This window comes from Sparus aurata, chromosome 6 (assembly GCF_900880675.1).
Source record: "Sparus aurata chromosome 6, fSpaAur1.1, whole genome shotgun sequence".
Classification (NCBI taxonomy): Eukaryota; Metazoa; Chordata; class Actinopteri; order Spariformes; family Sparidae; genus Sparus; species Sparus aurata.
In genome coordinates this window covers 21961991-21978697 of record NC_044192.1, presented here as the reverse complement: position 1 = coordinate 21978697, position 16707 = coordinate 21961991, and the positions used below count along the sequence as shown (strand labels likewise).

At 39.6% G+C, this 16707-nt stretch overlaps 1 protein-coding gene across 1 annotated transcript; it reads right to left on the bottom strand.

The window, feature by feature from the left end:
* Window positions 1-9978: 9978 nt before the first annotated feature.
* On the bottom strand, window positions 9979-16061 carry c1galt1lb (core 1 synthase, glycoprotein-N-acetylgalactosamine 3-beta-galactosyltransferase 1, like b). The gene is made up of 4 exons (XM_030419460.1): window positions 15399-16061; window positions 14966-15235; window positions 13385-14049; window positions 9979-13168 (listed from the first exon to the last, which is right to left on the bottom strand). Exons 2-4 carry the CDS (start codon window positions 15189-15191, stop codon window positions 12857-12859), a joined length of 1203 nt encoding a protein of 400 aa, XP_030275320.1. The 5' UTR covers window positions 15192-15235; window positions 15399-16061; the 3' UTR covers window positions 9979-12856.
* Between the last annotated feature and the right edge of the window lie 646 nt (window positions 16062-16707).

Genomic DNA, 16707 nt, shown 5'->3' with positions numbered 1-16707 from the left:
GGAGCTGCTGGAGCTGCTACAGAGCTACATCTCTGTAGAGTCCTGACCTTGTGTCATATTGGCTGGGGGCTACACACGACTGCACAAAGGTTGAAGTGCAAAAACATCCTGAAAATAGAATAGTAGAAAATATGCAAATTCAGGCAGAGGGCTGAATATTTAAAAATCACCAAAACTGGATGTTAACTGTGGTTACTGCATAGTCATCTGATAGCAATGATACATTATTTCTAGTTAGAAGTGTGAACTGAGACTCACTATGATGAAGGATATATTATATATATAATTCAGACCTTATGAGGAGAATACAGAATGACTCCTAAATCCAGGCTTAATTTTTATCCCATAAAATAAAAAAATAAAAAACACTGTCATTGAGCAACAGTGCATCTTTCATTGGAGCACATTATGCCAAGTCCTGACTCATCTCGACAAAGTTTCCCAACCAGCATTCCTCCTTATGCTCTTATTTGTGTTTGCTCTGTGACCAATGTTCAATACTAAACAACACTCTTATTTATTTAATTTCAAAGAGTTTTCATCTTATTCCTCCCCCACTTTTACTATAACATCCTTCCTTTCACTTCCTTTCTAGTCTCTCTTTTGCTCTTACACTCACACACGCACACACACACACACACACACACACACACACACACACACACACACTTTGTCCCCTCACCTTTATTCTGTTAGAGTACTCCAGAGCTTTTCCCTTTCTTTGTAAACAGAAAAAGGCTCATTCAAGACCAAATAGACCACAGCAGCCAAAAACAAGAAGATTCACTACAGTGGCACAAAAACCTGTGTTAGGGTAAACTTATCCAAAGTCTTATATCACCTATGAGTTTTTCCATTGTGCTTTGTAAACTGCCTCTTTAAATAGCTTTATTTTGAGTTTAGTGTGATATCAACTTTTATTGTGATTTATGACCAGTTAAAGTAATTTACAGTTGCAGGAGAGCAGTGTTTTACAAAGAGCAGTCACTCTCTAGTATTAAAAAGTGAATCATCATCATCATGTGGCTTTATACAGTTCATCTTGTGTCATCCAAGTCTCTGGAAACCACAAGATCCCAAATAGATTTGAAAAGACTTCATTTACAGGAGGCCAAAAAAATAAGTTATTGCAGATTTGCACAGTTTCATAACCTCTCACTTATTTTGTGGCATAATTTTGAACAAAAAAAGAGGAACTGACTTAGTGAAAATAAAATACATCAGGCTATGGTACTGTTGATCTCATCATCTTTTTGTGATCTATTTTTAATCAATGCTCACATAGCAAATTCTGTCATTTGTAGAGTCCAGAGGTCCTCACTTCTGTTTATTCATGAGATCCGAACACTTCTCTGTCCTTCCCTTTTTCACTTTCCTTTTTCCTTTTTTTCAAATTTATCCACAAGAAAATGAGAGAGGGGAAAGGGAGGAGGAATCTACCACTTTCACAAGGAGATGTTGCTCCTTCACTGTCCCCTGCTGGTGACTTAGGAAGTGTTCAAACAGGGCTAGAAGGCCTCAACTACTCCAAAGAAACATATAAAAACAACAAAAACATTAAGTGGAAACTAAAGTGACGTGTTTTGTGTGTGGAGTTACCTGGTCATAAAGCCCTTGACATGCTCTGTGTCCTCATGTATGAGGAAGCAGCCCTCTGGCTTTCACATATCTAGCAACAACTGTGTGAATCATTAATTGTGGTGCCGTTTACACTGTCATTTCTGTGGGGACATGAGTGGAATAACACCAGTTGATGGATAGGAAAAACCCTCCAGAGTCCAATCAAAACTCATCAGAGCGTGCTGATGCAGGCTGACTCACACACTACTCCACACACAGATGTGATTTCATCTACCATCAGGGTTTGTGTCTGTGGAGTATTTGCTCTGTGGGTGGGAGTCACCATCGTCATATCATCTCATCAAACTGACAATCCCAGAGCAATTATCATGTCTGATTCTGTCATGTATAATATGTGAACACACATTGCCTTGCTCTCTGTAATGTTTTTGGGTGTGATATTTTTAATCCAGACACATGTGAGCTTCAAATTGGCAAAACTAGAAAATTCAAACTTGAAATTAAGGATAGCTTGGAAAATGTATCAGAAAAGGAATAAAGTTGGATGGTTTCTAGTTTTCTAAGAATGGGGCGAAAGTAAAGTAGAAACATGTACTGTATGTTGTTGTTATGTGACAGGATGTCAGTTTGTTGGAATTGTACTGTTTTTTGTTTTGCAAATAAAAGTGTTCCATGAGTGTTGTGTGCCACTCTAACAGGTGAAACTGAGCTACCCACATATTGAGGGAGATTACAATCAGGCAGTACATACCTACGCAGTCGAAGAGGTATTAAAAAAAATACCTGTGGACCGTAGCCAAGTAGGAGGGAGCAGACAACAACTTGGTGCAAAACAATTATGATTATTTCAGAACAAATTCAAAAATATGGGTTTTTTGGGAACATTTCAGAACAGCCATCATAATTTAAGCAATATATATAGTTAATCTATATCTTTAGTTAATAGTTATTTCACTGTTGATAAACAATAAAATGCTATTAAGCAATTGCAAAGGTTTATAAACATCAGGTGCAACTTTATAACGGCCATCCAGATAACATTTATAGATGAACTACACAGTCTTTAATAAACATTTACAAATTATAATATACATGCAACTTTACAATAGACAATTGTGTAATAAAAAGTTTATAAATCATTCATTGTCTGTATATGGTGCAATAACTTAAGTTTAATGAACTATTTATTTGCTGTTTATGGAGGATGGTTATCATGAAGTGTTCTTTGTCTAAAGCAAAATCTGAATTTTTCATCCTTCCTCATAGGGGCCTAAAACAAAGTTCCATCACACCTGTTGGGTAGTTTTTCTTTATAACAATTTCCATCACCACTCGATGAGGGGGCAAAACATTGTATCCCTCTGCCATAAAAACTGTCAGACCACTTGATCAGTGAATTTAGAAACTTGAATTAAAGGACTAGACTGGTGCTTCACTTGGGTACCTAAATTCACTTGTGATCAATCACAAGTGACTTTAGGCCCACAGATGACTAAATCTCGCAACTCCTGCTTGTTGCCACTTGAGCTTGACCTTGTCATTTTAACTGACAACGAGAAGGTGTTGGACAGGAAAAACAACTCACTCAATGATAGATACTTCCACCGGTTTGTCAAGTTTTTCTAGAGAATGAGAAAATGTCTCTTAGAAGAACAAGTTTACAGGCATGTGTGATAGTGTACTCCCCTAGGCTAGAGCAAGGTGTAGTGTTGGTGAATGCAGCCTTGAATTAACTCTTCCCCCAACAAATGTCCTAATCAGGGCCAAGCTATAAGGCACCTGTGTGCCATTGTTCTGCTTCTGGTTCCTGCTCACTGTGGCTGTCCATGCGAGGAATCACTGTTTGAGCCCTTACCAGAGTGCTTTCTGTGGTTATATCTGGTGTATGAGTGGTTCGCCTGCACAGTAACACTGCTGTTGTGCCCATAGTTTTTTCTTTTAGTTTTTTGTTTTACCCCCATTTCCCCCTTTAGTTTAGTTTTGTGTTTCATTAGTGTTGTATTTTGTTTTGTTGTGAGGTTTGCTGTGCTGCACTGAAGGTGAGTAGTGGTGGCACCCCTGGAGCTGCCTCTGTGTAGTCTGCCCTCCAGGCCCAAAGCTTAATTTTCCTTTTTCATTATCGTAGTTGGACCGACCTTTAATACAATTACAGTGATAGTCTTAATATTTCATATTGAGGCCTTTTTTTAAAAGATAATTGTAATAATTGTATTTATTTTCACCTTACTGATTTTAAGAATTTTTTATTTGCTCATTAACCCTTTTCCCTCACAGCAGTTCCTGCCTGTTAACATTGTTTATTGTTTCAAATAAAACCTTTAACTTACTTAAAAACTTGCGTCTCTGCCTTTTCAGTAACAAGGCTGTGTGTTCTTTTCCTTTGACGAAGGCAACTTATCCTCCAGATGATTAGAAAATGCAATGTGAAAACCCGCTGATCCAAAGACCTATCATGGTGTTAATTAAGTGAAACTGATCCAGTCTCCTTGGGTTAAGAACTATGCGCACAAGGTGACGCATTACTTCTGAGGACCCTCACTGACGTAATGTGTTCCCTAGCCCCTTACCCTGACTGTTACCATCATAACTCAATGGCCAACCCTGACCATTATACTAACCCTAACCTCAACCCAATTCTAACATAACCCATAAAACCAAGTCTAAGCCCCCAACAGCCCTTTGGAGTTGTTGCTAATATAGTGCAGCACCGTGAAACATTGATCCAACTACAACATACAGCTTCAAGCCAATCAGGTAATCTGAAATAAAGTATCTCATTATTGTTTGAATTTAAGTCAGTTCATGTGTGTGTGTCAAACCTCCTCCTTGGTTCCTCATGGAAAATCTGCTTATCTAATGGCAATTACAGAAAGAGTTTATTTGGTAAATGAGGAAGAAGAGACTGAAGGATGAAAATCTCGTTTAAAAACACATTTCCGCATCAATTTTATGCTTCCGCGTACCGCTCAGGTTGCTGAGTAAAATAATGTCACAGTGAAGCTGATTATGATTGTAAAGCCCACTGAGGCGATGTGATTGTGATTTTAGATTATATAAATAAAATGATTTACATAAACACCTTGACCTTTGACTACTCAAATATGAACATCAACTGCCAGACAGAGTGCACGTTTTTTCAAAATGTATAAAAAATCAAATGCAGCCATGAACACAGTGTGGGTTAGCACTGTATGTAGGGGTTGGCAAGCAACAGACTTAAACATTTAAGTGTTGGCACATGTTTCTGTTTAATCATATTATTTTCAGATGACAATAGGCTTGTATGAGCTAGACTGCCAAGTGAGAGAGCACTGTTCAAGACCAGAGCACTTCTTGTTTCAACTGGCAACACTGGTCATTTTAGCCAGACATCGTCATTACATAAAACTGAAAAAAAAAAAAAAAACTTTTCAACATAGCCGTGGTTTGCAGGAACATAATCTGCCAACATTTATTCTGTTGATTATTGGCTGTGGAGATATGACCTCACGACTTCCAGGTGGGTGTAATCAAACTTTTGACTTTTTGTCTGTGGGAGGAACGGGTCGGTCAGAAGGCTTCCGCTTGTCCCTTGAGTGGTCATTGATTTAGAGAGTGTGGGAGTTATTTGGCTCTCTGCTCTCACACGCCAGTCAATGACAGCGTCACAAACACAAAACAGCAATATCCGCCCGCAGGGCGTACACTGTTCCACGTCCTTTCAATTCTTCCTGGGACACACACAAACCCTTTGCTTCAAGTTGTCTTATTTTTTACTGTAACAATAAGCAGTGTTTATGTTGATTTCATGAAGTAAACACAGGTGAAAAGAGAACATGATTTTCTTTATATATATATCTGTATTAGCCTACTAGAAATGCATCCAAAAATGTAATCCCAACTCTTTTATTTATTCCACAAAGACTAATGACGAAGATGTTGCATACTGTGTGTGTGTGTGTGTGTGTGTGTGTGTGTGTGTGTGTGTGTGTGTGTAGGGGTAGGATGGGGGTTTGGGTGGCGGGTGGAGCTCTAATTGGATTACACATGAGCTGAAGGACTATAATAATTGGGGTAGAGAGGCTGCTGAGAGGAAAGAAGTATTTTGAGTTGACACAGTTGACTGAACAGATCCCTGGCTTAAAGTGGATCAGATCCAGATTTAACGGCTTACAGGTATGATTTTCAGGTTACTTTCCTTTGTATGCAGGGATTACTGTGACGCACCATTATGATAGGTTACTGTGTTTATTCAGAGAAGACGTATAGGAGTTTATTCTATTGTTGATGATTTTTCAAGGGATATCCTTGAAAGAGCTGCGTCACATAAACTGAAATAGTTATTCTAAGGGTTTTTTTGGGGGGGGAACACATTTCTCAATTTGTGTTTATTAATGTGTTTTTTTTAATCTGATAATATATCTCAAATGGTTTTGTTTTTTTACCCTGAATTGCTTTTGTTTGTTTTTGCAAATGAATCACTCATCATTCATTGACTCAGTTTTACAAACCTTTTTTACATGTTTGAACTGAATCTTTTTTTTTCTTTGCATGTTCAGCTATAACTTGGTGTCGGCTGACAAAAGTTCAGTCATTTAATGGGAATTCATTAATTGGTAGTAAGGCTGTCACGATATCAGATTTTCACTTCATGATTATCGTGGCCAAACCAATTCACAATTACGATATTATTGCATTATTTATAGAAATTTGAGGGGAGACAATGCTAGCAATCAATTCTACCTTTAACTTTGTTTGCTTGTGTGTTTTGTCTTTTTTGAGAGTCTGTGGCCATCGCTGTAAAACAAATAGTGTACAAAAAGAACAAGGACTATTAACTATTCAGTCACCAGTGAAAACACAGCTAGATGAACTCATTAACAAAAGATGCACAAGGCCGCTGGATTATTCAGACAGTATTAACATGTGTATTATTAGCACATTTTTTTACTCTATATTTTTCATATTGAGTGCCAAATCACAGTCCTTTCCTAGTTACTTAGAAGATTATCAGGAAATCAGTTGCACTTCATATTTATCATGTGGCTACAAAACACATGCACAGCTATGACCGTCATGATGAATTCATGCATTGTGTATTATAAATTCCTTTGACTCATCAAAGTATCACTATGAATTTGTGTTTATCTCAAGTTTATATGCCACCAAATTAGCTAAAATACATTGGAGGGAATTTCCGCCCCATGCATCTGATTTTGTCTTGTCTGGAAGCAGAACAACTTTCTCTCAAAGACATGTGAAGCTGGTATCATCAAAGCTGGTGTGCTGCCTTACTTCAATGTTCATTTCGTAAACAAGTGTTACCATAAAGAGCCATAAATGTGCCATCAAAACAAGTTTACAAATCTAGATGATTATTGTAAATTGAGGCAAAATTGCAACGTTTGAATTGTAGGATGGACGTCCTGCTGCAACTGGTAGTTAAGCTTAGTCTTAAGTCATTAATGTAGCAGATATATTTTATATCATCAGAAAGTGCTGGAGGCTTTGTGTATGTTCCTGTAACAGCAGGGCATAGCAGGCGTCTACTCTTGGTGCAACGCTCTGAAGTAAGCAGTTTTTGCGCTATCTGTACTGTTATTTATACCTCCCTCAGCACAGTCACGTGCCGTTTAAAAATGAAACCCGATTTAGTTAAAGAGCATTCAAAGACAAACAGAGAAACATTTGTTGCAGAGGAGGCTGTGATTGTTGCAGGCTGTTCTGCTGATTGAATGGATGACAATAATCACATACAAACTGATCGATGTACAGAGACTCTGAGACTGCACTTGATATGCTGCTCCAGTTGTAGATGCAATGATAGTGGATTGCCGCTTTAAAACACTTAGCGTACATTTAGTCTGTATTCATTATATAGTTCACATAATAGCTGTGCGCACGGCCCATAAGTGGCAGAGGATTTTCAAATAAGAATCAGTTTGTGCTCTAAACAGTGGCTGAGATTTAAAATCAGTGGTTAACAGGTTGTTGTTGTTTTTTTCTCCCTCTTATAGCAAAGTTCAACTTTCAGTCAAATAAACTGAAATACCCATTTGTTGATAACCACCACACCTGGTTTCAATTTCAGGTCACAGTTAACATGAAAGATAGTAGAAGGACTGAGAGGCATTCCTTTAGCTTTGAGCTTCACAGTCAGGAGGTTTCAAACTTGTAACTTAGATAATTACACCGTGGAAGAGAGGAGACATCTGTGAGCCGAAAATACGCTGCGAAAAACAAACCATTTCAAATTGTGAAAAAGTCTGAGAAGGCATCGAACTTGACCAACAAATGCACACGTCAAACCAAAATATCTCATTACGTTACTAAATCTTAAAAAAAGGCTCATTTTTGCTAAACACACATATCAAAGTAATGATTAAGTTAGGAAAAAATAGGCTATTAGGATATGTTTGGACTTGCTTGGATGAGAAACTAAGTGCGTGTCTGGTTATGTGCAGGTTGTGTCTGCTTTGATTCACATTTCACAGTGATGGAGAAAACTTCAAACTGCTGCACTCTTGCTTCTCTGGTGGCTTTGGTCATCCTCGTCTTACTTCCTGTGAGGTCCTGGTGTGAGGAGGACGTCTACAGTTCACTGGCAGAGGTAGGACGAGCTACATGGACATGAAGTTTACAAAGTCAAGTCAATTGCCTCCGAGTCACTGAAGCAGGATAACAAGTGGCGTGTTTCTGTTTTTATCTTTCAGGCTAAGCCGCGCTGCTGTGTTAGTGGCAATGCAGAGCTCAAACGATTTGGCGACATCGACTATGACAGTTTTGTGAGTCTGATGGGGAGGAGAAGTGCTGCTCAACCAAACAGTGAGTGGTTTTCTGCAGGAAGCTCCTCGTCCTACAGTACACTCTCTCTCTCTGACACTGGAACTCAGCTAACCCAAAAACTCTATTCGCAGGTCACAAAAACTCCCGGATGTCAAGAGAAAGTAAAAAAGTATCAAGCGATTTTCTGTAATGACCTCACCTGTTACTTTTATGACATCCTTTTACCCATCTTTTACGCAGATCACGTCCTAGCTGCTCTGTTGGGACGCAAAACAAGTGAGCGACCTCATTATTCCATTGATTCTTTTTACACCATTACACAGTGTGCTGCGTGGCTGTGTGTTAACTTTCATGTACTGAGGTGCAGATTTGTGATTCACGACATCACCGCCCAAACAATGTTCAACCATTTGCAGACGATAACAATATTTGAGTGCTGAACAAAATTATTCAACTATTGGCTGATATTTAAGGTAATACATAACTCCTATATTGAGTTATTGTACAATTGTAACCAAGATATGCACTAAGCAGGACATTTTAGAGTTAAAACACTGGATGACAGTTGTAGGTGGAAACGCATAAGCAGCCATTACTGCTGTGGTGCCTCTCGTAAATCTGTTTTTAATTTCCTGTCTTAACCACAGCGTCTTTGTAACAAATCTGGTCGCTGCATCTACAAGCTGACAAGCATTTTTCCCATCGTCCCGTACCATTGTTGTTGTTTGGTTATGCATGGTCTTCCTTCTTGCTGGACCAGTTGAACCAAAACCTGGAACCACAATGCAATTAAGCCACTGGGTAACATCACTGGCGACGCGCTGCTTCCTCTGGGGCCACGAAAGACTTTTGCTATTCTCCATAGCTCACTTACAAGCAGACACATAAACCAAGTCCTGTAAATCTGCACTAGGCCAATTTATTGATGGCGTTTTATACAACATTCATTTAAACCTTCACCCAATCATCTCTGCTGAATGTGATACACTAGTGTTAACATCTCTAAAATCAGCCTTGGGGTGTTTAGTTGACAGACTGCAGAGTGCAGTGTCTTCTAATTAAGCTATTGTAAAAGAATCCAGCTGTAGCAATCACAATAGTGGCTGACAGACTAATTATTGTTAAGAAAAGTTAAAACCTGTTTTCTCCGTAACAGGAATGGCTTGTCCGTGTGTTGAAGAGCATTCACAGAAGAAGAGAGGTCGACTCATCAATCGTGCAAGGTAGAGGTAAGAATAGCTGTTAGTTATTCTTTAAAAAAAACAACAACAAAAAAACAGTTCCTTGTAGCAGCTTTTAAAAAAAGAAAAAAAAAAAGAAAAAAAAATAAGAACAGAATACTTGTTGCTTAATCTTCACCAAACCCTATTCTCTCTTCTCAGCTTTCTGTAGAGAAGACGTCACGGCCTCGACAGCTGCAACACAGGCTGTAAAACATTCAGTCTCTCGCAGCGACAATAAATCCTTGGAGCTACTGCACCAACAGAGGACAATGTGTCAAAGTTATTCAACCACAGAGGGAAGGGAAAAAAAGCCATATTAATCATGCATGAATGCTCTCCTACAGTCACTTGAAAAGGCTCTGACGTATCAATGTAATATATTGGAAACAAATGTAAAACAAAGCAAACGTACAATAAAATATGCATTTATTTATAGAGATTAAAGTACCATTCACTGAAAACGATCCCGCACACTGATCACGTGTGCTCACACACACACTCACACAAACTCATTTACACACTGAAGTGTACCAACTCAATTAAGAAGTCAATACCAACATAAATACATTTGAAATATAAATACAGCACTGTACACCTTTCCCTTTGATTAAATTTGAATTTTGGGAGTAGATTGTCGAGGGCTTGGTGTGTTCTGGCATCAGAAACCAGATATGGTGGTTATCAATAAAGTGTTCGGACCCACATGACCCACTGATAGGCAGTCCTCCGCGACCGAAAAGTTGGAAGAATGTTACCTCACTGGAAATCAAAAGAGTACAGTAAAGAAACCATTGTGTAAAACATGCTGATTTTGGTTTAAACCAGACATTTCCATTTTTAATAGAAAAAAAAATAATAATAAACTGAACATGCGCTGTGCTCGTGTACAGAAGTAAAATTAGTGTAAACGTTTAAAGGCATTTTGATAGGCATTAATTAATTACCTCATACATGTTTAAACTTTAAGGAGAGTAAAACGTTTAAGTGGTTAAACAAGGGAACAAACAGCACTTATAACGCTGAAAAAGTGCATGCAATTGTCACATAAACTGTTTCAATCAACACTGATCCTGCCCAATTCCTGAAGCCATCTTGTGTATTTGGTGATAACTGTATTTCGCGCAAATTTAATTCTTCGTTTGGTAACAAACTAATAAAAGAACTCTTGTGATTACTTTAAATACACATAATGCACCGATTACCAAAGAAAAGATCTGGCCCACCCAGAATTAAAAAATTACATAAGAATGTATAAAAGAACAACAACAAAAAAACGCTGTCATGGACAAGTCATCCCAAAGGCCATACTCATTACACTGAAGGGGTTCCATAAATTATTCTCCATCTGAAAGCATCTCTCTCATCATGGTAGTGTCACAGTGCAAAGTCATGTGTGCAGCTGATGGCTCATACAATCTCAAATTACAAGGCACAAGCTAATGGGTCTTCTAGGGGACGATGAGGAGAAACTGTGTGTAACCAGTGCCTGTTCCAGGAAGTACAGGTGTGTGCCATAGACGGTTTGAACTAGATTAAGTATTTACACACACACAACTTCCTTGTCCAGCTGTGGGTGCGCCCAGTCGACAAAGACGGATTCAGGTTGAATGAACAAAGGCCATATAGTGGATAAACATCCTGTATGTTTGCTGGACACACACAGACGTCAGCAAAGAGTGAAAAGCGCCAAGATTCACTGCATCATTGCTCCAAAACTACAGGTACAGAAGTATTGACTGGTTAAGAGCCATACATATATATGACCTAGAGCCCAACCGATATATTGGTATCAGCATATCTATTGTTCAAAATCCGCCGATAAAATTCTTGAGGTTATTTATTATTATTACATTTCCTGTGGAGTTTATCGTTTCAGTGCACTGATGTCATTTTGGACAATAAAGTTTGTATAAGTAAGTCAGGTATCTGCCCCTTAAATATCTTGATAACACGTGTTTGACTGAGCATTACCGATATCTTTTATCAGCCAATGTATCAATCTTTTTTTACCTCCTAATATTGATTTTGGTCCATAAAGTCGAGTGTTGGTTGGGCTCTAATATGAACGTATTCAAATAATGCTATCCTATCAAATTAACTTAATATTGGGTTTTCGTTTAAGAGGCTACGTTTTAGAAGGGGACAGCTATGGTGTATTTGCCTTTTTTCAATCCACTTACAGGTGATCAAGGCTGCGAGATTTTTCAAGATGAATTTCTTTCAAATTAAAAATGCTAATCATCTTGCGGGTGCAGCTCTCTCTTGTGAGGATTTGCTGCTTTCTTTGTCTTGTGTTATAATAAATTGATCATATTCGAGTTTTAGACTATTGGTCAGGAAAACAAGCTATTGAAGACTTCATCTTAGGCTCTGAGAAATAGTTTCAGTTTTTTCTGACAATTCATAGACAAATCGGTTAGATGAGCGATCAAGAATAAAATCTGTGAATTATTCAACAATAAAAATAACAATTAATTGCAACCATAGTTGTTTCCATGATGTAACACAGGCATGAAATGACCCTTTCCTGTAAAGTGAAAGTGTTTTGAATGCAGCCTGAATCAAGTTTGGATTTAGCAAATGTGAAAAGTAAACAGGTTAATCAAGTATGTGCACAAAAGGGTTGTCTGAAGGTAAAGCACGGATTTGAAATGGGCTAATTTATAAGAGCCTTGTGGACCCTTGAATCCAGCTGCAGTGTATCTTGGTTGCTTTCACACAAAGAAAAAACAAAATGGATCTGTCAGATGTCTGATCCGCTCAAGTTGGATAGTAATAGTTGGGTCTAATTGCCCTCTTACACACATAGCTATCTATGGGTGAAATTAAGTCATTTTAGTTGAACACAGCAACAGTTAAGAATAGAATAAAACATTGGTAGAATCAAGTTTTACTCAGTCTGTAAAATACCTTGTTCCCACACTAGGTTGATATGGATTTAAAAAGCGCTTATTTAAAATCACTGGTGCTGTTCCCAACTTTTAAAGAAGATACATAGTTGAAAAAATCCACCCAATAAACCTGAAAAACAAGGATCAAACTCATGGATCACCTCTTAGCCTTAAGACCATTCTTGTAGTCACAGTTAACATAAGTAGCAGCCATTCGGCTGGAGAATCCTCAGGCAGCACACTTCTATGAGGGGACATTTAAAATCGAAGTGGACCATTTTTCTACTTCTGTAGAAATATGAGCCAAGATTAAATGAACGAATAAGCAAACACTCAAATCACACATTCCTCCTACCTAATGATCAGTTCCCGTCACACACCCTCACAGTCTCACAGTTATATGCCAGCAGCAACAGCAGGAGGGTCTTTCCCAGCTGCAGGGGGGGGAGCTGCATCCTTTTTCTCTTCAGTCCTAGATGGATCGTCCCCCTCTCCTTGCACTTTCTCCTGAGGAGCGGGCTCTTTTTTTCCTTCTGCAGTCTCCCGGGAACTTGACTTTTCAATACCATAGCTTTTTGGAGTGGGGGGCTGGTAACGGTATCTGTAGCCAAAGGCACGCAGGTGATATGTGTAATACTCCAATAAATACATCTCTGTAGGTCCTACATAATGGAAAGACACCGACAAGTCCGAGCAGCAGTTTGGACCCTGAGGAAAAACAGAGAACATGGTTAAGCAACCTTACACACAGAGTCTGAGAAACAGGTTTTCCATAAGTACAAAGCTAATTTGAAGATGAGGTTTGCATGCACGTAATACATTCTAGAAATTCTTTTCAGTAAACATCATAAATAATCTGCTCATGTTGCTTCATACCAGACATACAAGCCAAAACAGAAATTCCCCAATGTTTGCTGCACTTGCCTCTGAGATGGGGTAGTAGCAGTAGCTCCAATACCAGAAGCTCTTGGGGAACTTAGTCGTGAGGTGCTGCTCGGGCACAAATGGGTGAAATGTCTCCCTTTGCAAACTGTCTCGGGAGTCCCCTGCCAGCACCCCAACTTTCTCCATGCACTGCCCCATTGCAAGGTCCTCTACAGAGGTGGTGTGAGTGCACACTTTGTTTTTAAATCCTTCGACAAACCGCCGCAGAGCCTCTTTGCTCAGCACATATCCTGCTCCACCACTCATATATCCCTGCTTGGTGTAGGGTTTGAATCTCCGCCCAAAGTAAATTGGGTCCTCCGGTGTGTAGTTCGCAAGAATCCACCGCAGGTTGTCTACGATTACGTAGGTGTCGTCATCTGCTTTGAGGAACCAATCAGCCTCATTGGCATGATGCTCGTAGGCGTAATGGTAGGCCCGGATCGTTTTCCAGTACAGCTGGTCCCGACCTTCTTTTGTACCCAAGCCCACAGTGGGGAAGTCAGGGTCATCCACTGAACTCATGAAGATCACAATGTTGCAGTGACGACTCCATGTGGACTTCACATGTCGAGCCTTCTTCTCCAGGTTGTTGGGTCCAGTCATCACCCAGCAAAGAATACGCACCTTTTTGTACAGCTCATCAGACTTGTGGCTATCCTCGCCTGGGAAGAGGATATAAACATAAATCATTACATTTTTAAACTTTAGTTTCTCCTTAATAAATACTGCTAATAATCATTCAGAACAAACAGGTGTGCTTCTGAACTCAACTACAACAACATTCAAAAAGGAATAAAACATCCGTTTAGGTGATAAAAGTCCCAGCTCTAACTTAACTGAAGCTTCAAATCACCATCAAGGCATATTTGATGATGCAAATAAGGGTTGGGTCACTTCCTATTCGCACTTTAGTACTGTATTTGTGGGCTTGCCTCAGTCTTAATACTTGATATAGAAAGTGAGAGAACCTATATTTCAATAAATGTGATCACATTTTTCCCTTCCCAATACCTACTCTGATATATTTCTATCATCATTAATCAGCTGTATATTACGAACCCTATTTGGATGTTGCGTTATGAAAATGAGAACACAACTTGGTGGTCATAGGGCTATTGGCTAAATGCAGTGAAATCAAATGTAATAAATCTGTCTTCATACAGCTGTACAGGACACTGCCGGAGAGTCCCATTTCTAATAAATTATGCTGTTTCAGATCGGTGCTAACACCTGTGTCTTTGCCGTTATGTTTAGAGCATTTTAGACAGTATCAAGGCATTCATCTGTCCTGTTTTCTGACAACAGGGACCACTTTGGAAACAAGCATTCTCACTTTACCATGTTATCCCATGAATACATTGTCTTCTATTATCACACATTCAAACTTCACTGATGCACTATCCAACTATGAAGGGCAAGGATTGCAAATACAAGGAAGCTGAAACTTTATCTAGTGATCCAACAAGTGTTTGTGAATGCATGGTGTAGTTTAACCCTTAAATAAAACAGACAACCTAGTTGTATACATGCCATTTAAGAATGTCTCTCTAAATTAATTGACATATACATTTTTGGCACCTTTATGATGGGGGTGCTTCAGGTTGAAGAGAGCAGACCTCTCCTTCTTCCATATCTTCGCCTCTTCCTCGAGCTGTCGCTGGTCGTCCTGAGGTCTGTCCAGGTCGGCGTGGTGCTGGACGGACGCACTTCTCTCAAACCACACCTGCCGCAGAAACACGTACAGTGTGAAGGTTCCCACCACGAAGCCCGCATAGAAGGAGAATCTGGATCCAAGGGCCTTCATGCTGGACTAGGTGTCTTACTGTCAGGCGTTCAACTCGGCAGGCGCTGAATAAAAGACGAGAGAGCATGGGGTAAAGTTTCACTACGACGGCTCCAGCAGCGAGCTGTTCACTCCAACTCGCCGTGCTGCTGAGTGGCTACACCACAACACTAAATAAAAGTACCACTGTTCAGTGTCACCACACCCGTGAAGGTGCGGTCTACTCACCAGCTGTACTGCAGACACCATAGCAGCTGTACGATCCCACAGCTACTTCATCATGTCAGGAAGCATCAACTTTTTAAAAGCAAAGGCTGGGCCACTTAAGAACACGACGTTTTTCTTTCCTCTTCTTCTGAACGATAACTTAGCTCAGCTAGCCGCACCAGGACGTTGCTAACCGTTACCGTGGCAAAACCGCAACGGCGCCAACCGAAACGTTAGCTAAATAACCTCCGAGACAGAAAACAACTAATCATGATTATCGTTTCTAAATCATCAGCTCCTGGCCTGTGTGTTAGGACATCTGGCGTTAACTGACTGGTCCGTTATTTGATCGACACGGCTACTTGAGTTAGCGATCCTCCCCGCCGTGTCAACACAGCTAACGGAAACGTTGGGGTTACTTACAGCTGACCGACCGAGCTGACGAAGAAAACTGTTCACTGGGGTGAAACCAGCAGCTTAGAGGAAATAACAAACAGACTAAAGCACTAACATAAAACTGTTCCACAACGCTGCAAAAACTACTACACCTCTGACATCCAACTTCTCTGACTGCCGCTGTCTTCCGTCCAGGCAAAGTTACTTCCGGTCATATATTTCAAAACAAAAGCGCGGTGCTGGCTGAGCAGACACGTATCGACCTAGAGGGGAAAAAAACTACAGGTGTTTTGACAGAACCTGTGACCCGATCAACAAACCTTTTATAGCGCGTAACCTCATACTGTATCATGTGACCTACATCACTCGCATTGCGTCACATGTTTTAACAGCATAAGTGCGGGTCTGTCTGTGTTCGCGTTGGTCAGCGCTTTCGTCTTTTCCGTACAGCTAATCCTCTAGTTTAATAGGTATGACGGGATCCATTATCATAACAACTTGTTAAATACAATATATGAATAAGAATGTTGAAAAAACAGACAAACAAAAAACCGTCTACCGTGCCAATAAAGCTCCAATTCCTAGAATCTGATCGGTAACTTCTGCCCAGCTTTCAAAATAAAACTAATCAAACTGTAAAGTAGTCACAACGCATGCTGTTATTAAATTAATTGAAATCAACCATTGCCGTAATTAAATCACTTATACCGCGCTGACATATTAAATAAAGTCACATTAAAGAAACAAACATAGTTTGTGTCCTCCAGAAGCAGGAGTATCTGGCTGACAGCACCATGACTGTGATACTTTAATGATCACACAATATACAACACACTTTTAGCTGTCACTCCATTTTAGCTGCCTGTATGCCAGCAGCTGAGATCTGTTCATGAACAGTACATATATATTATCATAATAATAACTGCAAAATACA